General features: G+C 39.4%; 1 protein-coding gene across 2 annotated transcripts in view; it reads left to right on the top strand.

Moving 5' to 3' along the window:
- GRIK2 (glutamate ionotropic receptor kainate type subunit 2) overlaps positions 1-27,652 on the top strand; it is a 568,360-nt gene that overhangs the window by 532,530 nt on the left and 8,178 nt on the right. For both annotated transcript variants that reach the window (XM_024198431.1, XM_026652891.1), the window contains one exon: positions 18,974-19,224. In XM_024198431.1, the coding sequence (XP_024054199.1) occupies positions 18,974-19,224 (251 nt within the window). The remainder of the gene's footprint in view (positions 1-18,973; positions 19,225-27,652) is intronic.

Here is a 27,652-nt window from a genome sequence, read left to right as displayed (position 1 = left end):
AAGTAAGGGCGGGGGGGCGGCACGCAGGGGAACTCCCTGCCCCAGCTCACCTCTGCTCCTCCTCCTCCCCTGAGAACGCCGCCCTGCTCTGCTTCTCTCCCTCCCAGGCTTTCGGCGCCAATCAGCTGTTTGGCGCCGCAAGCCTGGGAGGCGGGAGAAGTGGAGCAGCGACGGCGTGCTCGGGGAGGAGGCAGAGCAGAGGTGAGCTGGGGTGGGGAGCTGCCGCATGGCTCCCTGGGTGGGGGGGGGGGGGGGCCGCCGGGGGGGGGCCCTCAGGGTGGGGGGGGGGGGAGCTGCCGCAGGGCTTGGGGATGGTGGAAGGCGCAAGGTGGAAGTTTCGCCTAGGGCGCGAAACATCTTTGCACCGGCCCTGCTCCTGTGAAGTATTTGCAGGGAGCTCTCACAGAGCTGACTAACCTAGTGGTACTAAACTGCATTAAAAAACACAAGTAAAGAGATGTGAACTATTTTCTCACATAAGGAAATGGTGTAGTTACCCCAGGGTGGTTGTTAGGTTGAGGGCAGGAAGGTAAGTTACAGAGACTGGGACTGGAAGTGGTCTGTAAAACAGCCTCTCTATATAGATGTGGTTCACTATGAGAAACTTGGAGAATCCTTAGAAAACACATGGAATTTCAAGGCCAAGCCATTTCAAAGCTAAGAAGAACTAGTTAAAAAATATTCAAGGTAGTTCACATTATTTCTGATCCTTCCTCTCTTCTCAACTCCCTGTTCATGTTTTATCTCAAATTTACTGGAAAAATTCTACTCTGATAAGTAGAAAAGAATAAGCCATTTTAACCAGATTTTTGGTAATGTTGTTTTAAAATTTGCTTGGATGCTTCTTTGAACAAGATTTGCAGTGTAGTTTGTGAGTGGGGCATGTGTTTTGACCTCTGATGAGGTGACAGAATTGTGAGTAGCGTATGATAGACAATCAATTAAAAATATTCTGTATAAAAACCCTGAAGAAAAACGGTGTATTCCATTAGAAAGTATTTAAAATGTGCTAGTACTGGAGGACTTTATGTTAACTTACCATGGGCGATTATCTGCAGAGAAACCTTTCTACTTAAAAGTGTTTCTGTGGCACTGCTTCCCTCCTCCTAACTGCAACTATTAAAAGCCTACATTTATCCTTTGTATCTGTTTGTTATATATTACACTCAGAGGAATGGGGAAGGATCAGCTCTCATGGTGGCAGGAGAGTAGCAAGACACAAAACCCACAGTTGTCTTGTTAATTTCTGTTTTTTAAAGAAGTAAGGGACCTTGTCAAAATAAGGAATTTGGAAAGTGGCAGCCTCTCTTTTTGTTACATGTTCCCAATTTCTAGCAAGGGAAACCCTTCTGTTTTCCTTTTATTTCCATTCCCTTTTCACAGTGTGGTCAGGCTTCTGAAAACATACACAGGAGCTCACACTATGCATTAGAAAACAGAGATGTCAGCATAGTCATTCCCATACTTCCAATTTCATACCTATTCTTAAGAAGGGAACATATGAGTTCATGATTTTAGATCTTTTAAAGCCCAGCAGAAATAACTCTGATTTTTCTATTTCTGAAAATAGATCCCCTTTTCTCAGTAGAATAGGGATACTAATCTTGTAACATCTCAAATCTATTTTTGATTATTTCTTTAAAAAGAATCTAAAGAGAATAAAACTGACTGAATTGCAACTAGAATCCTAGTTGTATGGTCGGGAAAATGCATATTGTATGCTCCCAAATGATAAAAACACACACAATTGCGTTTTAAATAGTCAAAATCTAGAGTTCCTCCTTATGCATTACTCTTGGGACTCTTCTATTTTAGCTCATTTTATGTCCTAGATTATGTAAATTCCACAATTTAAGCATATTGCAATCTTTGAAAAACAGAAGTATAAATTAATCAAGCAAGATGCATCACTTTCTGGTTTGTTTACATCAGTGATCAGTCTTTATGAGAGTAAATAGGTAGCAGTATTACAAAAAGGGAAGACTTTTCCTTCTGTTTCCTGGTCCTTTATCTGTAATCCTTCATATTATTTATACTGTAATATTAATCAGTTATACATGCATAAAACTGCCGGGCTTCAGTTATTCAGTGTAACTAAAACAGATTAATACATTTGTTGTACCAGCTGAACATAATGCACAAAAATTGATGCATATTATTTATCCTTATGCAGGTCAAACAATGAATTAAAGCTCATTCCAGAATTTCAACAGCTTTCACAGGGATTTAAATATTGCTGAAGTCTGTGAAACTGTAGTTAAAACATTTGATGGGAGAAAAAATCTTCATAGTACGAATGAGGAAAAGAAATATGTTTGTGAAAGGCTTGTCAGAGATTGGGCTTTCTATCTAGTAAAACCACACAAAAAATAAACTAGAAAAACCCTAGTTCCTATTGTTAGCAGACTGCCTGAGAGAAGCTAGGTTTCCATTGGGAATTCACTGAAGAGCTAGAATTGGAGCACAGTCATCATTAAAATTGCAAATGCTGACCTAATGGTACCTAGGACCATATGTGTATCACATTGTCATATAGTATGTTATCACAGCCGTTTTTATTTACAAGCAGTAAGCCTCAAAGATGAATGTTTTAACGCTGCAGATCTATTTTTCTATCACTAAAAAGTTATTTTCTGTATAAAATTATTTAGTGTGTTGCATAACAGGAAACTCATAGTAGTCCTGAAATAGTTATTAACATTATTTTGAGTAATGATTGAGCTCATCAACATGATTATTAATGATCCAGAGGGCTTGCAATAGACTGACACAAATCTAACTATCATGCCCGTTATCATATCATCTGAACACCTTACAAAAGAGTTCACTGCTAAAAATGGTTAGTGGTCTCCATTAAGAATGTGGGGTTGTTTCTTCATTAATATATTTCTTTTTCCTTCTCCTGTTCTCTTCTCCTTTCTTACTAATCCTTCTTCCTACCACTTATTTCTTGCCTTCACCTCTTTCTCCTCTTCCACCTTGTCGATTCGTTGGTGCTGATATTTGTTGTAGCTGTGCAAACACTAAGTCAAAGAAGTGAGTTTTACATTTTTACATTCTGAAAGCTCATCATTCTGCTCTCCTCTGTTTATGAGTTCCAAAGTCTTAGGCCTGTTGTCAAAAAAACCCCATCTCTTCCTTTCATGAGATTCAGCCTTGAATTTGACAGTTTTGTGGGTCCTATGGAATGTCATGACCACAGAGAGAGGGGCACTCTCTAAGGTGTCTTGGACTAGTTCCATGGAAGTACATGATAACTAGGATTCAGACTTTGAAATTGTACTTGTATTCTATAGAGTCCATTCAGTGAGTGGAATACTGGGGTGATGTGCTTTTGGTGGCTGGTGTTGCTGAGCAGATGGGCTGTTCCATTCTTGACTAACTGAGGCCTTTTATTTTCACAGTATATATGCTCATGAATAGATATAGTGAATTAATGCATTCTAGCCTGGCGGTCAAGAAGCTCAGTCCTTGTATGGGTGTTTCCAATCCTTTGCTAGCCTGGTAAATCACATTCAGGGTCTAGAAGCTGCATCCAGATCTTCCAGAAGGCAGGGCCCTTTATTAGAGAATTATACATATGATAAAAATAGATCTGTGGGGATCTACTAAGAATGATATTAAGCAGTGGAATTCTCTTATTCTTTTCTGCAATGTCATGTGAACTCTTGAGAGGAATTCCAGTCACTCTGAAGCACTGTAATTACTTTTGTGTGTTTGCATATTTGTTACTTAAGTAGAGTCTAGCCAGATTTAAAATATCTACTGTTCAGTTATACCCAAATGCCACTTAATAAGTAACCTAGAGTGAAATCCTGACCTTAGTGAAATCAGTTGCAAAATTCACATTGACTTTCATTGGGGCCAGAATTTTACCACTAATCTGTGTGGTTCCTGAAAAAAACAGATGGCTGGTTTCTCAGGTCTGGCCTCCTTTTCTTGTTCTGGCCCTAATTTTTCTCATTCTCCCTGCTTTTTTTCCTGAGGACCATGGATATTATCAGAGAAACTGTTGTATTTTTCGACATCTTAAAAAGGATATTAGGCATGGGGGTCTCCGGTGGTTACTAGCTAAGGTGGGAAATAGTCTAAGCCAAGGTAGTCAATAGGTGAACTGCGGGCCAAATCCAGACTGGCAGATGCTTTTGAATGGACCCCAAAATCTTTTTATTTATTTATTTATCATCATTGTTATATTTGTATTATTATTTTCTCTGGAGCCATCAACTGAGATGGCTAACAGATACAGAATTGGTTAACAGTACTTTGTTCATTTCTTCTTTAATTAATCTTTTCTGAACCACTTTAAATAAAGCATCTGGAATGTGCACTTTCTTATACAGAGATGAGCCAAGTGAACATACAACTGTGAATTTTTGGCACAAGACATTTTTGTAGTAGTATAGTCAGCAAGAGCCAGATTTATTTGAGTTATTTACCATAATTGTTCTAGGTGGAAGAGGAGGTAGGAGGAAATGAGAATGCAAGAGATCAATACACAAATACAATTATTTTTCATATCAAGTCCAGTGGCATGAACCAGAGCCAATGAACCTAATTTTCCCTCTTGAATCAGTTAGATTTATGTTTCTCTATCCTTTTCATTCTTTGGAAAAGAGGGTGGAAAGAGGACCCTCTTATTATTTAACTGTGAATCTATCTCTAGATGAGATATAAAATTAACGCCCTAGCTTTTTACATTTTTGGAATGTCTGTGGGCGGGACTTTTCTCAAGAATGGGATGTTATTTATCTGTGTTAGCCAAATTCAAATTTGGTTACTTACACTGTGCCTACCTACCTAAATTCTGCATGCATTTTAAATAGCATATAGCATGCTTTTTAACTTCCTGTCCTTAACTGAAATGTAGTGTTGCTGTGTATTGTTACCTGGTGACGTTTTTCATGCAGAGGACTCTGCATTTAGTAATGGCTTCTCTATACATGCTATAGTTTGCAAAGATCAAAGGCACTATAGAAATGTAAGACACAGTTGAAATAGCAGTAGTATCAATTATTTCCTCAATATGGAGTCATCCTGTTCTTCTACTGTACAATTCAGCAGTGCCATAGAGACAATAGGTTCAAGATGATGCCATTTTCAGTCAACTTTTTTTGATTATTCGAAACAAGCAGAGCTATGGAAGAAACTCATATTAATGGCTGTGGTCAGTAACTTTCACTTAGTGAATTCTGTATTCCATTCTGTATATTGCTATGCTTTAGAGTGGAGCTGAGCTTTTAAAGCAGTAGTCTGTAGCAGAGGGTTGTGAAAATGAAAATAAATTGACAAACACAATGATAAAGTTATATTGTTAGGGTGTCTGTAGTAGTAAAAAGGCATGGTAGCTACAGTGCTCCTATTGTTTTCATAGTAAAACAGGACTCAGTTTGAAGAAGTCACAGAGCGATATAGCCTATAAAACGATCCAGCACCAGATCTTACTTAATTTGCCTACAGCTAAACAGCCAGCCGCATATTCTTTTCACCCTCTCTCCAAAGATGGAGACAGCAGGTAACATTATGTGACATGGGATGGTTGAATTAGTTTTAAAGGTAATATAGCCTAAGATATTCCTTCCCAGTCCTCTAAGAATACAAACACTTGTGTGATGTAGGATGTTTTCATCAGTGGCAGTTGCAGGATTTGGCCCAGAGTCTGAACTAATTTTTATCCCAGGTATGTTGCATGCATACCACATAGTTCCCAGTAGTTTAAGCAAGAAAGAAACCTCAGCTACATTTTCTCTCTTGTTTTATAAAATCAGTTGTATCTATGGAACTGCTATGAAGGTGGAGAGAAGGGTAGGTGAGGGTAGAAACTGAAAAAAGTAAAGGTTGTCAGAAAATAGAGGAATTTGTATGAGCTCTTTATAGTCATCCCCCAGAATATACAAGTTAAAGGGGTTCCCTGGTTCCTACTAGTTCTGTCTTTTCCAGGCTTTATATCAATAATGGCTTATAAATGCAAAAGAGGCATTGTAAATGTGCCCTTTTGGCTTCCCTCCTAGATCTTGTTTCAAATCCCCTTGCTACCTTAATTAAATGTGAGATAGTTTAAATTGTTGTAAACATCTATTGGGTATTTTTGTTTTACAATAATTATGATGTAATGAATATTTAATGATTATGCTGTGTCTAATATAAAAATATGGTAATGCACAAAAGTCTTAAGGTAGTGTAAGTTTGCAGAGTTAACAATTACACAGAGTCAGGAAACTCCAAAGAGTTAAAGGTTTCTCAGGAATGTTATGTCACACACATTTAACAGCCTAACTATTTTATCATAATGTATCTTTTGACAGAAATAATAATACATAAAGCTACACACTAACCAGCAAAACAGGAGCAGAAAATCAGATGTATGTGCAACACAGCCAAATTAAAATTGCAGGTGGAAGTTTCATTTTCCCCCGAACTCCATGTGAATTTAACTGTGGGTCTGCAGCCTTCTTGTTATGTATTATTTATTCCCGATAGTGTCCACAGCATGCTAAGCTTTCCAAACAAAGAAGGAGGCATGATCCCTGCCTTCAGGAGCTCAAAGTCTAAAGGCAAATAAGTAAGCAGACAGACGGCAGGTAGAGGGAAGAGGAGCAACGGGTATACATTGTATTAATAAATGTATATACATCATGATTATATTACTCCTCTTAAGACCTTAACGATGCATTGCTATTGACGTGGCTAAAAGGCTTTATTGGCTGCAAATTTATCAATATAGCAACTGTAGGGTTACCATATTTCAACAATCAAAAAAGAGGACGGGAGGAGCCCTGCCCTAGCCCCGCCCACCTCCTGCCCTAGCCCCGCCCCTGCCCCTTCCACTCCCTCCCACTTCCCGCCCTCCTCAGAACCCCCAACCCTCCCCCCCACTCCTTCTCCCCTGACTGCCCCCTCCTGGGACCCCTGCCCCTAACTGCCCCCCAGGACTCCACCCCCTATTTATGTACAGGCGTGACTACCTGCCCTTTCCTGGTTATTATACGCGGCCAGTCCGCATCCACATCCAGTAGTTAAAAAAAAAAAAATAAACTAATAATTTAAATTGGAATTTCATCCATTAATAAGTATTTATTATATAATTAAAACCATTCTATTGAAGGACAGATATTAAATAACACTAAATAAGTTAATGTTCAAAACAATATTAAAAATTTGAAAATTTAGAGCATGGAAACCAAAATAGCTAAAATTAAGTTTTGGCAAGATACACGGAATGGAAACTCCGGGATCTTTACCTGTCACTGAATATAGCCATCATACCAATAGTGGAATATAAAACAAGTCTACATATACTCTCCTTAAAATTTTTACTTCTGTCCATTCCCAATAATTGTAACAAATCATTATTACCTTCACTCCACTTGCCACGCGCCCCAAGCACAAAACCAAAGAAGTGAATATTTTTACCTCCCGTTAAGTTTTTAATTTCTTCCTCTAACTCAAGATAATAAGCCACCTTCTCACTGTGGGCTTGTTCCAAACTTCCGGCATTATCCTCCCATCGCACTGTAACATCAACCACCACTGCTGTATCTCCTTTTATAAATATAATATCCGGCTTTCTTAACTCACCCTTACTATTTCTCAAATGGGGCTCTATCATTGCCTTCCACCCTAATTTACCAACCTTATCTACAACTGCAGACACTACTCTATTATGCCTTTTTATCCTAGCATTCTTAGTCTTATAACATTGTCCTGAGATATGGGGAACAGTCTCCCGCACTTTACCGCACCATCTACAAAGAGCATTCACACCTCCTCTTCCTCTTGCTAATGTCTCCCTAGTAGGATAAATATTTGCCCTAAGCTGCAATGCTGCGATATACGCTGACGATTTAACTTTACTAGAGTTTCTAAAAATCGAATTACTAATTAAATCATTTTTAAAATATTTTATCCCTATTCCCTGACATCTCAGTTCCGACCATCTTAAAAATTCCTCTTCCCTCCATTTCTTGGGATGAGATGTTACTGCACTAAATGACAATATTTTATCCACAAGATTTTCTCCTGCATATAGATAAGATAGGTCCATCCAATCATCTCTCGAGACAATATGTCTCCTCCATTTACGAATTAACATATTTGGGATTTGCACACTAAACTTAGTGAGAGCTAAACCACCATCCCTACCTCTAGAATAAAATATCCCATCTGTGGTACACTGAGGTAAATGTAAAATCTCTTTAACTATTTTTCTAACTAACACATCAAGATCGTCTAAAAGATTAAAAAGGGGTTCTATTAAAAGAAGATTATAAAATAGCTTCGGTAAGATATATGTCTGTAAAATTAATATTTTTTGGGCCGGTTTTAATGGGGCCTTAATTAAATTCTCACTCCAATCTTTCAATTTTTCTTTAAGTACCGGTCCCCCTACACCTATCCAGGGATCTATTCTAGCCCCTAAATATTTTTCAAAATCCCCTGGTTGAACATATTCAATCTCCTCTGACCCTATCTGCCAATTATCCTTAGGATTAACTACATAGGTTTTATGTTTAGTTAAAATATGAAAGCCTTTCGTTTTCTTCACATTAACAGAGAGATTAGTATTTTTACAAAACTCCTCTAAAATACCCAAATTTTTAATCATTCCTTTATATGAGCTACTTAAAATTGCCACATCATCGGCAAAAGCCAATGACGTGACACCATTACCCTTAACATAAAAACCACTTCCTTCTACTTCTAATCTAGTTAAAAGGGGATCCATAGCAATATTAAACAAAATTGGGGACAACGGGTCACCCTGCTTGACCCCCCTCCTAATTAAAATAGACTCAGTAGCTTCATCACCCACCCATACCCTAGTTGTGCAATTATCATAAAGGTCCCTAATAATATCTATAAAATGTTCATCTATACCAAATCTTCTCAACCCGGCTATTATATGTCCGTGTCCCACAGAATCAAATGCTTTAGCCAGATCTACGAACACTATTGCAATTTCATTCCCATTTCGTTTAGCCCCTTTAATCAAATTATCTAATATAGCAATATTTTCCTCACACCCAGGGGCGGATATAAACCCTTTTTGTCTACTACATATCTTAACTGTTTCCACCAGTCTTTTTGCTAATATTTTGGTATAGATTCTAATCCAAACTGACCCAATTGTCAATGGTCTCCAAGATGTTAACTTCTTCATTTCCTCCTCATCTTGTGTCTTTGGTATTAAAATCGTTCTATTTTTCTTAAATTCATCTGGTACCTGTCTATTTAGAAACCATATATTAAAAATTTTTGTAAGTATTAAGGAGTCTAAATTAAAAATATCCCACAAATTGCTCACTTTTACTTTATCTGGGCCAGGAGCACTATCTTTTCTTATTTCTCTTAAAGCTATTCTAATCTCATCCACAGAGATCGGACTCATTAATATATCATTATCCGCATTCTCTGTGGATGATGGCCACCCTATCATATTACCATGTCCAATTGTTCCCAAAATATTGACATAGTATTCCTCAATTTCTTTCATAGGGATAGCACACTTAGCCTTATCTGGCTCTCCCATTATAATGCGAGTCAATCTTCTTCTATCCTTATCAAATAATTGTTGATAGAATTTATACTTAGCTTTCTTTGTAGCATATCTCCTAATTGCATTAAATTGCTTCCTTCTCCCCTCCTTTCTCATCTTCCCTTTTCCTTTATTCCTCAACTCTATTTGACTTTCATTTCTAGGGTCCTTTCCCTCTACTAATGAATAACATACTTTTTCCAACATTGCCCAACCGAGAGCTTTTGTTAAATCCTCCTTTAATAATCCTTCAATTTCCCCTAAACTATTTATTATTTCTCTTCCCTCCCTACTTTGTTTTCCCCGTTTACATATTTTCTCCACTAAATCCACTTCTGGGTGTCCTTTTAGTGGGAAAATCCTCTCTCTTGGGGGCGGAATTTCTAATATATTTACTCTAATGTCCTCTACCTCAGTCACTTCCTCCCTATCTCCTGTTACCACTAACTTCTTCTTTGCTAATTCTCGTCTTTTATCTGATATTTGTTTATTCGTTTTGGTCCTCATCTCGCTCTCAATACATTTATTTATATTCCTTTTCCCAATATATTTCCTTTCCAACTGTATAAGCTGCGCAACCTCATCTTTGGTCCATATACGAGATCTAGTCGATCCCTCTTTGATCTTACTTTTAGCAGCCATATCTTCTTTTCTTTGCTCATTCCTCACAGCAGAGTGTCTATGTCTACAGTGTTGGCTCAATCCAGATCTAGTATGAAAACCAAGCCCACAGACCGAGCACGTATGGCTCTTCATTGGGGTATCCGCCTTCTTGGGTATGCACTTGGGGTAGTGGCAAGCTATATTATGATATTGAGAAGATTTTCCACATTTACTACATACAACTCGTATGGCTTTACTTTTATGAACCACATTAATGTGTTTGGCCCATTTACCAAATGTTGGTAATATCTGGGGACATATTGGACAATTAAAACTATCAACGGGATACTCTAAATAAAAAACCCCATCCTTCCACGAACTACTTTCTAATATATTTATATTACTACCAGTACTGTTAAGATCCTTATTACGATCCCTATTAAAATCAGTGCTTGGTCTAAAACTATTTAATAAACTAGACCCATTAACTAAATGAGCATTAAGATATCCCGATTCGCTAACATATGGATCATCAAATGTACTTAAATACTTAAAATCTGGATTGAAACTTTCCATAGTTAAATCATTAAAAGTGTCCCTTGTAAAAACCATCGGTAAGACAGATAAAATCTCCTCACCATGATCATCACAAACATTCTCCTCTACCTCCTCTCCATGCTCCACTGGGAGGACTTGATTCTCACTCTCATGCTCATGAGACTTCATTATAGTCCACACCATTTTATCCATTGGTCCAGCGACCCTGATCACACCCCTAATATATTTAACACTGTCAGCCGGGGCATCAAAGCCAACAGCAGGGGCGTTATTAACCCGGTCCAGCGCCAATCCGGTATAAAAATATAAATTACTTTTTTCCATAGCTAAAAGATTTACCCTTTCCAGGGGGAAACTAACCCGTACCTGGGGGAAACTTACCCTTTCCAGGGGGAAACTAACCCGTGCCTGGGGGAGACTACCCTTACCAGGGGGAGTCAACCCGTACCTGGGGGAGGCTACCCTTACCAGGGGGGCATCCATGTGGCACCATATGGGGCTGCCCAACCCCGTCCCACACCCCACTGAATGTGGGATGTGGGTTCGTCCTCCGCAATCCGCCTGGCTATCCAAGCCAGTTACCGGCTCTCACCACGAGGAGGTAGCGGTTGGACTTGCAATCCAGAGGCTTTCCTCAAAGAGGGGTCCCAAACAGCATAATGTCGAGCTCTAACGGGCGTGTGAGAAAAGGCTCAGATCTTGGTAGGGGTTGCCCCTATTGACCGGACTCACGCCCACCCCCACCTCACCGATAACCCATTCTCTCACTACCCTCAGGCAATGTTTCCGTCCAAGCCCGACAGCTGAGAGGGTCCAGAGACGCATGGAGAGCCATTAAGAGAGCCTCCCTGCTCCTTGTCCCCTGACTGTCCCCTCCTGAGACTTCCCCCCATCCTAACTGGCCCCCTAGGATCCTACCCCCTACCTGTCCCCTGACTGCCCCAACCCTTATCCACACCCCCACCCCCAGACAGACACCAGGGACTCCCACACCCCATCCAACCACTCCCCACCCCCTGACAGCACCCCCCCCAGAACTCCCGACCCATCTAAACCCCTCTGCTCCCTGTCCCCTAACTGCCCCCTCCTGAGATCCCCCCCACCCTAACTGTCCCCCGGGACCCTACCCCCTACCTGTACCCTGACTGCCCAAAACTTTACACCCCCCAACCCCCAGACAGCCCCCCCTCGAACTCCCGACCCATCCAACTCTGCTCCCTGTCTCTTGACTACCCCCTCCAGAACCTCCCTGCCCCTTCTCCGGCCCCCTGACCCCCTTACTGTGCCACTCAGAACAGAGTGCTGCAGAGCGGCGCGCTGGGCAGCGCGGGGGGAGCAGGGGGAGGAGCTCCAGACTGCCGGAGGCCCGATGCGAACGGCCGGCCGGCGATCTGTGAATGCAGGGAGGGGGAGGGAGAGAGCGAGAGGAGGGGAGTGATCTCAAGCTGCAGGGAAGAGGAGGGGGAAGCGGAGGAGGGGCTCTGGCTCTCGGAGCCCCATGCAAGTGGCATGATCCGGCCGGCTGCCCTGTCAGCCACGCGCTCTCTGCATTGGGGGGAAATCCGGACATTTACGAATTCCCCCCGAACGCTATTTTTAACTCAAAAAAGCCGGACATGTCGGGCAGAATCCGGACGAATGGTAACCCTAAGCAACTGCTATCAACTGATGCTGAGGGGCAGCTAGTCCTTGTAAACTTTCTCCTGGAGAGAGGCCTTGATTATCTGCCCCTCACCATGGACAAGGCAGTGATCTTGTACACCTTGTTATTTATTAGTTTCTCTGTGGTGCTCAATGCTGTAGTATTTGAGCGTCTCACAAATATTAATTAATTTATCCTCACAACTCTGCTGTGAGGCAGGCACACATTAATAAATCTCCATTTTACAGGTGAAAAATTCAGGAGGAGAGAGATTAAGTGACTTGTCCAATATATAAGGAAAGTCTGTAGCAAAAGCTCAGTATAGAAATCAACTCCTGAATCTTAATCTAGTGCTATGACCACAAGGTCCATCATACATCCTCTAATCCTAATCCTTAAATAGCACCCAATGAATTGCTTACACTTACTGATGTGAAAGCAGCTAATTCTCTTGCATTGTTGGATCCTCCCATGTTTAAGCCTCCATCAGCATCAGCAGGAGTGAACCACTCCAACTCCTAACTACACCAGGATTAGGAGGCCATGAACTTCACTCACCTATAGTCTAAATTTTGACCATTTACCTTCTAGCAATGACTGTCTACCACAGGACTAAAAGTTATATTGCATTTATATATAGGAGGGGAAGCCTTAAACACTTCTGATACCATAAAGATTTTGACCAAGCAAAATTCTTATATACAATAACTTGGGCAAAAACTGGAAATATAACACTATTAATGGTCTTCAGAAGGAAAGTGCAAAAAAGTCAGGCAGTGGACAAGAGAAAGGGACTCAGATGGTGTCTTTCACCTACTTTAATGGCTGCAATGGTGACCAGCTGACCAATAGGAAAACCATGATTCAGGGAATTCCAGACACTGACTTTGATCCTTGTATCAATAAGGCCAGTGCTGCCTTTCTCTCCATCCCAAGCCATATAGGTCTGTCCGTGTGGGTGGGAGGAGGGAGGGGGAGGATTTATATCCATGTCTGGCTGTATCACCCTGTAGCAGGAGTCTGTGGCAGTGTTAGCCAGTGGCAAGAGTCTGTGAGGCCAGCAGGAGGGGAACCTGGGTCCTCCCTTCTCCACTGGGTTCTAACCCAGGGCCCTGTGACTGGCAGGTTCGATATGTGGCCTGGGACAGACAACCCCAAGCCTGCTCCCTGGGTTCCTTCCTCCTATTCCCTCTGCCCCGCAGAGTCACAACAGGGTCTGATTATAGACTCACAAGGTGGGGGGTTCTCCCTGACTATGATCTGGAGGCTTTTCTCTTTCAATCATGGCCCACCATTCCTTGTCTCCAGGGGCGGGCCTTTAGAAGTTTGGCAGCGGGGTCTGGTCCAGGTATTGCAGAGCTCCTGCAGTCTCTTGGCAGGTGCTAACAGCAGAGGACTGCTCCCTTCCTCTGTCCATCCTGCCTAAACTGGGCAGCTCCTTTTTGAGCTCTGCCTTCATCGTGAGCATACCCAGGAGGTGTGGCTGGATGGGGTCTTCAGCCCAGATCTGCTTGTTAATTCTTGGTTCAGTAATGTGGGGCTTATACACAAGATCCAATGCAAATTAATACATTGAATTAGTTAAATGGCAGGAGGAAAAACTGTTTTTTGAGCTTAAGAGTGTTGACATTGAAATGATCCCAGTTAATCTTTGATCACACTCCATCTAAGATTAACAGAATGGTGAAAAGTAAGTTCTCACCTTTGCTACTGTTCCTTTCCATTTGTGTACACTAAAGTGGCTATATCGTTGTAATGGACAAAGGTAGATTTTTGTTAAAAATTGTAAGTGTAGGATATCATAGAGTCTAGAAAAAATTGCAGAGTTCTTACACTTCCAATGTCTACTATTGTACTCTTGCCCCTGAAACTGCAGCTGGGTTTTGTGTGTGTTTTTGAGGGTTTGTTGTTGTCATGGGGGAGGGTTTTGGTTGTTTTTTTTATTTTCATTCTCCGTACATGTTGCTCAGTAGCAGCCTATGAGCAAAGCCTCTTGCTCAGGACAAGAAGGTAGAATGTGGAGTGGTGTCATAAAGGGGTGGAGCATCAATTAAGGTCTGCTTTAAAAAAAATTTTAGAAAATGACCACTCGGCATGTTCAGAAGTGATTTTTCTCTTTTTTTCCTCTTGTCAATCAAAGATAATAGTCCTCAATAGGGACTATATCACATCCATGCCAAGTTTCAAATTTCAAACATTTGTACAAGGATCATTAATACTGAATGTGTTGTTGGAACTTCACATATATATAGTACTTCCATTGAATGATTAGAATATAATCAAGTTGCTTGCTTAATGAAGGATTTGGTGGAGTGCTGCCATTCATTTTATTTATTTAGTGCCAAATGTATTTATGTAGAGCCAACTGTAGGGTATGAAAATGCACTCCAACTCCTTCTTAAGGATATCTTGTAATCTTTACATATGAATTAATATAGCTTAGAATGGGGTAAATAGCAAGCAGGGTTCACGGAATTATCATCCGCTTGCCACCATCTCCAAGACCAGCCATCTCAGCAGGATTTCAGCACATAGGTCTCATCTCAACACATAAAGATTATGTGTATAAGTCTTACTTAAGCACATACTTATGCACATAAATATTTATGCTCTGAGACTTCAGGGTAGAAAACTTATCCCCATAAAACTTTTTGAGTGTAGCACTAAAATCTCACCACAGTGTGTAAAAGCTTGTGTATATACGTTTATGAAACTACATTTTTATGCAGTCATGTTGCTGCAAATAAAGATTTTTGTGCATAAGCCTTTTTATAATGCAGTTTTACTGATCTGGCTGGTTATTGAGAAGCCATTAGGCTGTCTTGTGATCTAAAGTGCCAGCAGGTCTTGAAGTCTGTTTCTAAGGGATTTGATCTTAGACTTCACTGTCTACTGGGTCAGCGTCTCACAGTCATCGTAACAAATGAGAGAAAGTTATCTGACCTAAGGACCAGTAGTAACTTACAGTGTATTTAATGAAACCTACCACAGGTCATCAGGGCTTGAACCAGGAGCTTCAGCACCCAAAAACCCAAATTACACCCATACTGCCAGAATTCCACATGCAGGGATTGACTCACTAGAATGTTTAGAGTGTTTACAGAGTGTAACCACTGGCTGTGTTTTTCCATATCTTCTACCAGGTCAGCCCTGACCTCTTTCTAAGCTACTTGGCCATCTTCAGAGCCCACCATGCCTGGGATTGTGATGTTTTCTGCCATTGCAATTCCTTCTGGGTGGACTTTTTGCTGCTGGGTCTTGCAATCCAGCTTTTCCCAGCAGAAACCTGGGAGCAAACAGCTCAGATCTGCATATGTCTTCCTATGCAAGCTTCTTTTGTACCCACTTTTCCCCCCCTTACTACATAGCATTAAATCAGTGAAATCCACATGAACAAAAATTGGTTTTGAAAGTTAAGATTTTTTTCAAATATCACATTATTAGAGTTGTTTAAGTAGTGTGTTACAAATAAATTAGTCAACAAATGAAGTATTTTGTGAATTGTTCATGAAGTTTTCTGCCATCGGTACTGATAATTTTGGGCATGGTGTACACTAAAACATTTCAACGTCTAGATATTTTGCAAACATTTCACTTTAATAACAGTGGCACCCAAGATCATGGTGATGCTTTTGCTCTTCAGTTGGGCAACTGAAATATTTTAAATGACAAATAGTGAATAATAAATATTCTTGTGTGTGCACCAATGCCCCTTTTCACACATGGATACCAGCACTTATTGCACAACACACTGGTGCACATTAGAATTTACACCTGTCTGGTATGGACTAATGCACAGTGTAGATAAGCCCTACAGTTTATTAATCAACCAAAAAAAGACGCCATAAAAAACTGCAACCAATATTTACTATAATTTTGAGGGGCACTCTAGAGAGAGAGCTCATGAAGAGAGAGTCCCCTTTGTGGGGTGATATACATACCAACACCACCTCTCACAAGATGTGTCATGACTTTTGAATTAAAAATCTTTTCTTTTACTCAGATTCACATTTGTATCCAGTTTAATTTAAAGCCTTTTATTTGGACATCCAGAAAAAATAACAACAATAAAACAGGTGGCTCTGTTATATCCCTAAACATGACACAAAGTCTCAACACAGAGGGCACTTATGAATGATGTCAGTGATTTATTCCCTGCATTTCCAAAAATAAAAGCCTCCTCTGTTCACATTATTTATTAATTAATTTAATTTGTAAAGTGTTCATTGCAAAGTCTCTGGGCACTGTACAAAGAATAAAAACAACCTCTCATAAAAAGGTAAAGAAGCTTGCCTACAGCAAAATACATTCTCTCCCCATCCCCCTCCAAAATAAATTGTTCCCATTTGGTCACAGCCTGGAGAAGAAAGAGGGACTTTATGCTGGCTCTGAAGGACCCAGAATATGTCAGGCCAATAGGGGAAGCAGATTTGACACCTGAGGACCAAATATAAGAGAATATTCTGCCCCACACGCTGGAGTAAGATCATCAGCTCCACCCTGTCCTCTTTGTGCCAGGTAAAAGGGCTGGATACCCTTGCCAATCCTGTTGCAGGGAATGGGGTGGAACTGGGAGGAGGAAGGGTGATCCAGCTGGGGCTGCAGTGCACAAAGCTGCAGAGATTCCAGGCAATACTGTAATCCACAGAACAGTGATGAGAGGCTGCTGTAACTTAGGCCCCCAGGGCCACAGCCACTGGAGCATCCTACTCTGGGAGGGTACAAGGGTGGCATGCAGACACCTTAGCTCCCTCTTTCCCTTGGGGTGTGAGTTCAAATCTAGGGACTGTTAACAAAAGCTAGGCCTGGTCCACACTACCCCCCCACTTCGGACTAAGGTACGCAAATTCAGCTATGTTAATAACGTAGCTGAATTCGAAGTACCTTAGTCCGAACTTACCGCGGGTCCAGACGCTGCAGGCAGGCTCCCCCGTCGATGCCATGTACTCCTCTCGCTGAGCTGGAGTACCGGCGTCGACGGCGAGCACTTCCGGGATCGATCCGGGATCGATTTATCGCGTCTAGACAAGACGTGATAAATCGATCCCAGAACACCGATTGCTTGCCGTCGGACCCGGAGGTAAGTGTAGACGTACCCTAACTATAGTGAGCTTAACTTTGAAATTAATACTCTGCACCAAAATCATATAAAGGAACATAAGCTGGTACATAAAGGGTACAACATACATAACACAAAGGAATATTGACTGTATATACATACAGCAGTGGGATTTTTCATCCTACTATCTACCCTACAAATAGAGAGGGCTGATGTCAAGTCATTAAGATATGCCTCTGCCCATCATGTCCTTAAGTCTGCAGTTTTCCATTAACTTTTAGTTAATAAAGAAACATTTCTGAAGGTATTTGAATGTTCCTATCATTTAGTCGATTTGAAAATCTGACAATGAGCATGATTCTTTTGACACAAAGTAGCAATCAACATTTCTGAGACCTCAAAGTTCTGCACATCTGTAATGGACTCCCTCTGTGTTGATATTGTAGTATTTATAATATTTGTTTATTTGTGATAGGGTTGAGACTCTTGTAACATCTTTTGTAATTGTAGCTATTTGCTACACCTGTTTTCATGCAGGGACAAAAAAACTTTATTAAAGTATAGTTAAGGTTGTAAATGCGTATTAATAACTTAAGGGAAATAAACAAAGAAACAAACAACCTTCCCAAACTCTTAGACTTAAATTTTCAAAACTCCATTGATTTAAATGGAGCTACTGTTTACACCAACTGAGGCTCAATGCTTAAGTTTCCAGAAATCATAAAGAATTGGAAACAGGAGATGCTGGAGTAAAATAAAAATAAAAATTGAAAAATACAGAAATGCAGAGTTAACATATCCAAACATTTTTAATTCTGCTCCTGTTGTTTCACAGCTTGGTATTCACCTTACTCTGCACACTTGATGTGAGGTTGATAAGTGTCTGGTAAATGTCATAGCTGTTTAGCTATTTGTGATCTTAAACTTTTGCGTAATGTGGTGGTTTGGCCTTGAAAGCTGCTGTTCTAGCTATGAAAAGTAAGCAACTGAAATGCTCCTCTTGTATCAGTTCTTGTATGGGGTCTAGAAGCAAATAGTCTGTAGTTTTAGATATGTTAAACTAAGTAACATTCAACTAATCCTACATTTGGTTGGTTGTACAGGGCTTAAGATTTCTGAAGTCATACAAACGAGTGATGTTTAGAATGTTTTAATTTGCAAAATCACGTTACTTAGTTAAAGGAATTGTAGTAACTGCTTTTGCATGTACACTCAGACACTGGTATACATGCACAGAACAGGTGTTTAAAAGTGTACAAGATTAATTGGCTACTTAACCAGCCAGGTGCACACACAATTACTGGATTTGTGCACACAAATTAGGTATTTTCATGAATAAGTTAATTATGTACAAAAATGTGTGTTCAGTTATATGCACTAACTTTGAAAGCTGGCTCATATTCTGTGATCTGAAAAAGATTTTAAAAACATCCTCTTTCATCCACCAAAACATGCCTAAAAATTGTGAATCATGACAAGGATTTTTGTTATATCCTTCTCAGGACTGAACTAAAACATTTTTACTCTCCTGAAAATATACTTTGGTGCACTGCATGTTTCATCTACTCTCTTGCAGGGTCTCCATACAGAGACAAGATCACTATAGCAATTCTTCAGCTGCAAGAGGAAGGCAAGCTTCACATGATGAAGGAGAAGTGGTGGAGAGGCAATGGTTGTCCAGAAGAGGAAAGTAAAGAGGCCAGTGCTTTGGGAGTTCAAAATATTGGTGGCATTTTCATCGTTCTGGCAGCTGGATTGGTGCTTTCTGTCTTTGTGGCAGTGGGGGAGTTTTTGTACAAATCAAAAAAAAATGCGCAGTTGGAAAAGGTAAATATTGTATTTTTCCATTTAATTTAATATTTTTTGTTATAATCAAATCAGTTTTTAAGCTTTTTGGTGATCCAACGAAGGGCTGTTCTGATATCCTTTATACCCTAGTACAGTATTTCTGTAACAATGGTTCACAACAGAGCACCTGACGTGTCACACATACAGCTTGTAATTTGTCTTTAATATGTTTAATTGTAGCCAGCTTTCAGGACAAGTGACTATTTCTCCTCTTATACGAGCCTGAAAAAAGACAGCTTTTTACTCCTGGAAGTTCACTGCAGTTAATTTTATGGATGAAGAAGAAATGAGAAACTGTAATGGGAAACAAATTAATCTTCTACAGCTAAATCTGATTTTTAAAAGTCAAAACTGTGTATCAGTTCAAAGTCAGAAGTCTAGAAATGTCTCTATAGAAATGTCCTTTCCTGAAGATGTTTACACTTAACAAGTTGGTCTGGTAGCATCTGTAAATTGTTAGATCAATACTATTTTTTGTGGATTTACTACTGATTACGATTTGAACTCCTGGAACTTGAATTCATCCAGTTTTGAAACATCTAATGTTAACTTGTCATGTACTGACCGTTTGCACAAATATGGTAATTAACTGTAGCTGGGTCTGGTATTTCTTGCAGAATTCTTGGGTGCTATCATCTGCTTTGCATAATAAATATGTATATGCACATATGCAACATCTAAAATTGAACTAAAGAGTATAGCTTTTATTTATATGCCATATTTTTAATTTACATTTAAAAACTTGGGAGAAAATGTGGTATTTTTTACTGGGGTTTTTTTTAAATTTTTGAGGATCTTGTGACCTCTGTTCATCCCTATTTTTAATACTTTATTTTATTAAAATCAGTAGTAAATCCAGAAGGCATAATTGTACTGATATTGATTTTCGGATGCTACCTGTGAATTTTTGTAACTTGAAATATCACTCAGAAAAATCTAAGGCCTATCTTTTCACACTTGTGAATTTATATGGATATAACTAGCTCTTTGTGTATAAAGTCTTAATTTTTAATAACATATTGCTAAAGAAAGCTTTGATATTAATCAACAAGGCAGTGTGAGGTCACAGGTTCCTAAACAAAATTTGGACATGGGTAGATTTTATTAAGTTCTACAAAACTAATTATGGAGAGGAAAAGTGAACACTCAGATGCTCTAATTCAGGGATTGGGAACCTTTGGCACGTGGCCCATCAGGAAAATCCGCTGGCGGGCTTGGACAGTTTGTTTACCTGCAGCATCCGCAGGTTCAGCCAATCACAGCTCCCCACAGTTCGCCATTCCAGGCCAATGGGGGCTGTGGGAAGCCGTGTGGGCTGAGGGATGTGCTGGCTGCTGCTTCCCACAGCCCCCGTTGGCCTGGAATGGCGAACTGCGGCCAGTGGGAGCTGCGATCGGCGAAACCTGTGGATGATGCAAGTAAACAAATCTTCCTAGCCCGCCAGCAGATTTCCCTGATGGGCCACATGCCAAAAGTTGCCAATCCCTGCTCTAATTTATAAGAATATAGGAATATTCAATTCTGTCAACCTACTTCTGGAGCTCTGTATTTCAGAAACAATTTTTTTTGAAAAATTACCATTTGTTTTACATAAGTCATGTACATTGCAATGTCTTTATCCACTCTACAAGTAATTTATTTAATATTAACTTCAGTATATTTTGATTTAGGTGATCTGAAAAAAAAATTAAATCCTCATTTACTAAACTGGCACCATTTTGATGAGAATTTTATAATGTAAATTGATTAATGCTTTACAGGGGTTGAATGCATATTTCATCTTATATGCTATTATTAGGTATGAAGCTAACAGCATGACTTATCCTTGGATACTGCACCAGGAAGGTTAGGTGAGGAAGAAAATGTGACCTTGTCTGTGTTTCAGGGACTGATGCTACAAGCTCTCCTTTTTTTGGAACCACCATTTTGGCCAATGGTAGCTCCACATGTGGGGGGCAGACAGGATCAATCTCTTTGTTTGTAGCTAAGAAAACAAAATAAATGTAATAGATTTCAGCCTTTGAACCCAAAAATCAAATGGCCATTTGTTAATAAAATGTATGCCTGCCTTTTAGCAGGTGCAATATGTGGAATTACACCTGCAGCATGGGTAACTAAGCAGGCCACTGCACATTTTGTGCGCTTAATTTAGATGCACTTTTTTCAGATTAGATGCTTTTTTTTCTAAAATAGTCAACAACATTTCAATATTATGCCTTGACTGTCCAACTGGCTGTACAGGGTAGATTCATGTGCCCATCAAAGTCAATGGGGTCCTACGTGGGTAGAGGGTCTGCCAGTGTGAAGCCAGCTGCAGGATAGATCCCTGTAAAATGAAGCTGTGTTCAAAAAAGCAGAAGGCAAAACTCTAATTGTGCTATTTGTACCAATGCTTTTAAATTTAGTGGAACAGAGGCTCAGATCTTACATGTACCTGATTTACACGAACAAACTTGTAAGGAACACATGTAATTAGTGGTGGTCTTTTTGGGAAAGAGTCAGACATCACTTTCAGATACACATTTTCATTAATTTCATCACAGTGTTCTCCAAGCAAAGAGGAATTTGTATTTTATTGACTATTTTAAAAAGCAAAGACAAGAATGATCAGAGTAAAATTGTCAATCATTTGCACCCACCTTGATTTATTTATTTGTTTGAAAAATATCAACAGTGTACTGGTCCACTAAGAATTCACTAGACTATACAAATCTGAAGAAATGAAAATCAGCAGTGCATGGAGTCAGTTCTACTACCAGAAACCCATTGCGCTGAAAATGACTACTTATGTTACCAAGGGCAGAATGCTCATCAGTAAACGTAAAAGTGGGAAGCTGTGCAGTTATATATCTGATCTATTTGTTTCATTGGATGAGATCAAGATCAGATATTTCTGACAAATACAAGTTTCTTAGACCATATCTGAAAAACAACAACAGAATATTACTGGAATGATACCATCAAGTAGTAAGTTTATGATTTATTTTATAGCTGAGTATTAGAATAGTGAAAAATAAATAAATCTGCATCTTATTGTGTTCCATAACTTACTTGCCTATAACAAGAAAGACCGATTTAGAAGAGCTCTATACAGTTAAGACTGTAGGGCTCAACTCTGCACAGTTGAGTTCAGATGGTTTAAGTCTAGCTTGTTTAGTTCACAGCACTCTACCAATGAGAGTTGAGGGTACCCATCGTTTTGGAGGATTGGACCCTAAGTGAAAATGCGTAGCAGTGAATATATATGTAGGTCACATAGGGTGAGTTGCCCTTTTTTTGCAGTTGCAGATTCCACTGAAGTAAGAAGGAGTTCTGAATACTGAATGAGGCAGTATGTGGTCCCTGAAAATGTTTGTAACAGAGACTGAAAAAGCAGGTTGAGTTGAACTTTGCGATATACAATGTATAAGCTAAATTTTTTTTAACCTCTGGAAACCTTCAACAATTCCAACCATTTTAATGAGCTGCACAGGATACAACAGAGCAGTGTTTAGCCTTCCATGAACCACAGAAAAGTAACAATGATTTTACTAATTATTTTAAATTCTGATCTAAAATAAAAATTGAACAAACATTTGATTCACTTGATAGCCTGTACTTTATTTTGTGAAATCTTAAGGGCAAAGTACTAAACCCAACCTAGCAAAACGTCCACTGACTTCCCCACATAAGAACAGCCATACTGGGTCAGACCAAAGGTCCATCAAACCCAGTATCCTGTCATCTGACAGTGGCCAATGGCAGGTGCCCTAAAGGGAATGAACAGACAGGTTATCATCAAGTGATCCATGCCCTGTCACGCAATCCCAGTTTCTGGCAAACAGAGGCTAGGGACACCATTCCTGCCCATCCAGGCTAATAGCCATTGATGGACCTATTTTTCATGAATCTATCTAGCTCCCTTTTGAACCCAATGGGAGTTCTATCCTTGGATCTGTGGCAATATACTATTGCCTTTCTTTATAGTAGAGGGTTAAAATTCCAGTCCAAGTGATGGAGCAGGATAAGTGGACACTGAAGTTTCCAAGATCTCTAAGCTGCATTCCTTCAGAGCAACATAGACTGATCAGATGTCCCAATATTATCGAGACTATCTGGATATAAGGGGGTTTATCTTATAGAGGACCCTATTATCCCCCTACACGCCCATCCTGATTTTTCACACTTGCTATCTGGTCACCCTAAAGCAACCACAAGATGGTGTATTGTATTTTTTAGAAGGAAATTTAATTGCCAATTTTTATAGAAATTATGTGTCAAAATGTCCACCTCTCTTCTTTCATTAGTCTTTTCAAAACCCAACAGTTGGTATCATTTCCTTATTGTTTATAATACAAACGCACAATTATGTCATCTATTTGGAGACATGTTGTGAAGCAGACCTTTGTTCTCTATCACAATCTTGACAATAAATGCTCAACCATTTGCATTTTATAATTGCTTCTCTAAGCAAATGACCTGCTCCCTGATTGTAACGTTATGTTGACACTTAGAGGACAGTGAGTAAGCAATCTAAGAAACCGAAGCCATTTTAAACAATTACCAGTGTAATTATTGTTGATGTAATTGTTTCAGTGTGTCATAGTTTTAGCCTCATTACATATCTTTGTTTTTTGTAAAGCTTGAGAGTTTTCTAATCTATATCATGCTAGAAAAGAGAATGTTGATCTTGAAAAATAGTAATGTTTAACACAATATATTGATGGTTCTTATTTTGGTAATTTATAGACTTTGTTTCATTATTATCCTTTCAAAATATAATTATTTGAGATTGTTTCCATTTGATACCATCTCCCTTAATTTTAGTGCCCACTGGAAATTATCAGGTACTATTGAATAAGGGAGCTGTGCATTTAATCTCTTTGGGGGCAAATAACCCAGGTACTTCTGCACCATGTATGCCTTTAGAGTGAAAATCGTCCTAGAGCAGAAGACCACTGCAAGACCATACAGAACATTATTTTATGATAGCACCCCGTGCAGAAAGGGATTGTACTTCCTATCTGTGCCAGCCACGCATACTTCAGTGAGCAGGGCAACCATGGGCAGGTCTACACTTACTTCCTGGTCCGGCCGTAAGCAATCGATCTTCTGGGATCGATTTATTGCGTCTTGTCTAGACGCGATAAATCGATCCGGGATCGATCCTGGAAGTGCTCGCCGTCCACGCCGGTACTCCAGCTCCGCGAGAGGAGTACGTGGCATCGACGGGGGAGCCTGCCTGCTGCGTCTGGACCCGCGGTAAGTTCGAACTAAGGTACTTCGAATTCAGCTACGTTAATATTTGCGTACCTTAGTTCGAAGTGGGGGGTTAGTGTGGACCAGGCCAAGTGTGTGCTAGGGAAGTGGCCATGGAACCAGCAGCTCCAGGCCCTATGTAAATGGTATGGAGGGGCTGCAACTGCTATTTCAGATCACAGACTGAAAGGCAGCTGTGCTGCAGCCTTATACACCAGCTCCATGCCCTGCTTGTATTTCTCCCATGTAAAGCCCAAGAACTCTGGCTTTAATTTTATTGCTAACATGAGGTTTACTTGAAGAGAGCCTTTTACACAAGGATAAATTTCACACACTAGGATTTAGAATACCCCTCTTTCACATGAGGTTTGGAAAAATGCTGGTCATCATTCATCCAGTATTTAGTTTCACAGATAGTCAAACACAGAGTGTACATAATGTAGCTAATTTGTACCATAAATGAAACAGCCTTCCAGAAACAAGGTTATTTTTACGGAAGTGTTGTGAACATGAAATATGCAAGTCAGAACATGTAGAAATCTGCTTTTCCTTTTTTTTTTAATGGTTATGTTCAAAGCCATGAAAATTTAAAACTGGTACAACAATTTCAGGTTCTGAATTTTACAATCCTCCTTCTACCCTTCCAGGCCTTTTTCTTCGTCATATCGTTTTTTCAGATATGGCCAAATTCTTTTTTTATTAAACTCTCTTCCTCAATGTTATTTTGAAAAATTATAAAGAGGAATGAAATGAATTATATTAACATTATTACTGTTCAGAAAATATCCTGATAGTTTAATTTTTAAAAAGCTTTGATAATATGGTCTGGGCTTTATAACACTTTTGGATGAAGACCAAAGTAATTCCCAGCACAGTGATTTTTTTTTCAGGGTCTGCAAGTTCAAAAGATTTTAAAGTTGAAGAGCATGTTCGTCAGCTGCAGATGAATAAAAAATGTAGGGATGGTTGGTAAATCAAATCTGGAGATCCAGGAAATGTGTCCCAATAAATTTTATAAAAACACAAAATGATGATGCAACCTGAATGATATTATATTTTGTATTAGCATAACCCGAGAGTTCTTGTAGTTGGCTGGGAATAACAGAATGGCAGCTGAGGGACAGCTGTGACAGTTCATAAATGGAACATTTTCCCAATCTTGATGCAACTGCATTCTGCAGATAGGCAGATGGAAAATTGGAAGCTCTTCTCATCCCCCCAATCCCTGACCTCCATAAGGAAGGACTGTCCTGGTTTTGTGTTCTTCTTTTTTTTTTTTGTTTTTTTTTGTGTGTGTGTGTGTGTATACGGTGAGAGCTGAATTCTAATGCAATGCCCTCTTTAAAATTGTTTTACTGCTTATATTTAGAGGGATATTTTGCTATGGCAGGAAATGTAAAAAGAAAACCTTACACTGTTAAAGATGTGAAAAGCCAGAAGTGTAACAAATAGAGCAAAACAATGGAAATGAAGATTTTTATTTGATTGACCTGACATTTTTCAAATAATTTTCAAACAATAAAACATTTAAAACATGATCTCTATTTTGACTTTTGATTGCAGTTTAACAATGACAATGAACAATGACACAGAGGTATTTTGCTTTTAATTTGAATTCATTGAGAAGTATAAACAAGAGAATAGAGAAACACATTTTAAATTGTCTAGTTGATTATGGCCTCCTTGAGAACTATTTCACAGTAAGGTCCTGATCCTGCAAGCCCATACATATGAATGTGACTTCAATGGTCTAGAGGTCCTGCCTATCTGTGTGCTCATTGCAGGATCTGGTCCTAAATTCCAGTTCTGATTTATTTTTGATGCTTTCTACACAGATAGATAATTTTTAAACGCAACATTAAATTTCTTTGTCAGTTCCGTTTTTCATACCAGCTTTCCTCTTACCAAGGGAAGGCAGAAACTATAAAAAATGTAATTCTTGGCTCTTCTTAAAAATGTTTCATTTGTTCTCAAGGGAAAAAAATGTCATTGTATTTCCAAAAATGCAAGTCCTCCTAATACTCACTCATTATTTCTTTTTTGATGTTACATCAAGTAAGTCCTGTCTATAAATGAGGATATTTTTAAATGTTTGCGTTTGCAGTTATTTACATTAAATTTAAGGGTAAAACAAACACTTGGTCAGAGTATTGGGATGTCCCACAATTAAGTTTAGGTCAACAACCCCAGATCAAAATTAGGATAGCTGTTCATTTACTGTAGGTCTGGGTACTCACTCCAGCAGAGTGTTAGCACCCTCAGCTGATTGGAGTTGGAGTTGAGACAGCTCTGGTCCCTGCAACAGGAAATGCATTTTCATGTTGTATTAGCTAGCACAATCTGAAAGCATATCATTTATCATTTGTCAGTTTTGCTAACACAGTGGAAACAATGTATATGAGATTAGTACTAATACTCTACTCAGTATGATGCAAGGCCATGCCATATTTTTTTTATGAAAAGTGCAATATAACCTTATTCTCCTCTAAAATGTATTAAATATTTTACAGTCAATATTTTGCAGATAATTTTAACTCAGCATTCACAAATATACATAAAAATATTTAGACATAACTTCATAAAAATTGACTAGTCAGTTTTCAAAAAGGCTGTATGCTGTATAATTATTTTTGTTTATTTGTTTTGAGATTTACACTGTATGCAGGTACATGGTGAATATTTTCGAACATAAGTTGTTGCGTGTACATCCTGCCCCAAAAGAAGGCTCATTACACTTCTTGCAATCACTCCCTTATACTGTACCCTGAGGGACAAGAAACCTGAGCTCCATTGGACAAGCTGGGAATGAATTCAGAACCATGATCGAGAATGATAAACCCTGAGTGACCAGACTTTCAAATCTAAGAGCTGATTGCAGAAGATCTCAGCTAGCTCACTGACTTCAGTACAACTAGGATCAGGCCCTGTAGGAAGTCAGGGAAGCTCTTATATAGCAAGAACCATAACCATATAGCACCTCTAAATTAAAATAATACGTTGAATTGCACATTGAAGCCTATGGCCAGTGCTGTGGTTTTTGTTATATATCTGCTTAGTATCAGCTCTGTGCCTGACCTGCTGTAATATGCTCCATTATTGCTATGACCATCTAATAAGCATTCAGCAGCATTCTGCACTTACTTTAGTTTCTGACTTGTCCTCAGTAGTA

The sequence above is a fragment of the Terrapene carolina genome, unplaced genomic scaffold, assembly GCF_002925995.2.
Source record: "Terrapene carolina triunguis isolate 2854851 unplaced genomic scaffold, T_m_triunguis-2.0 Scaffold42, whole genome shotgun sequence".
Lineage (NCBI taxonomy): Eukaryota > Metazoa > Chordata > Testudines > Emydidae > Terrapene > Terrapene triunguis.
This window is presented reverse-complemented; position numbering and strand designations above follow the sequence as displayed.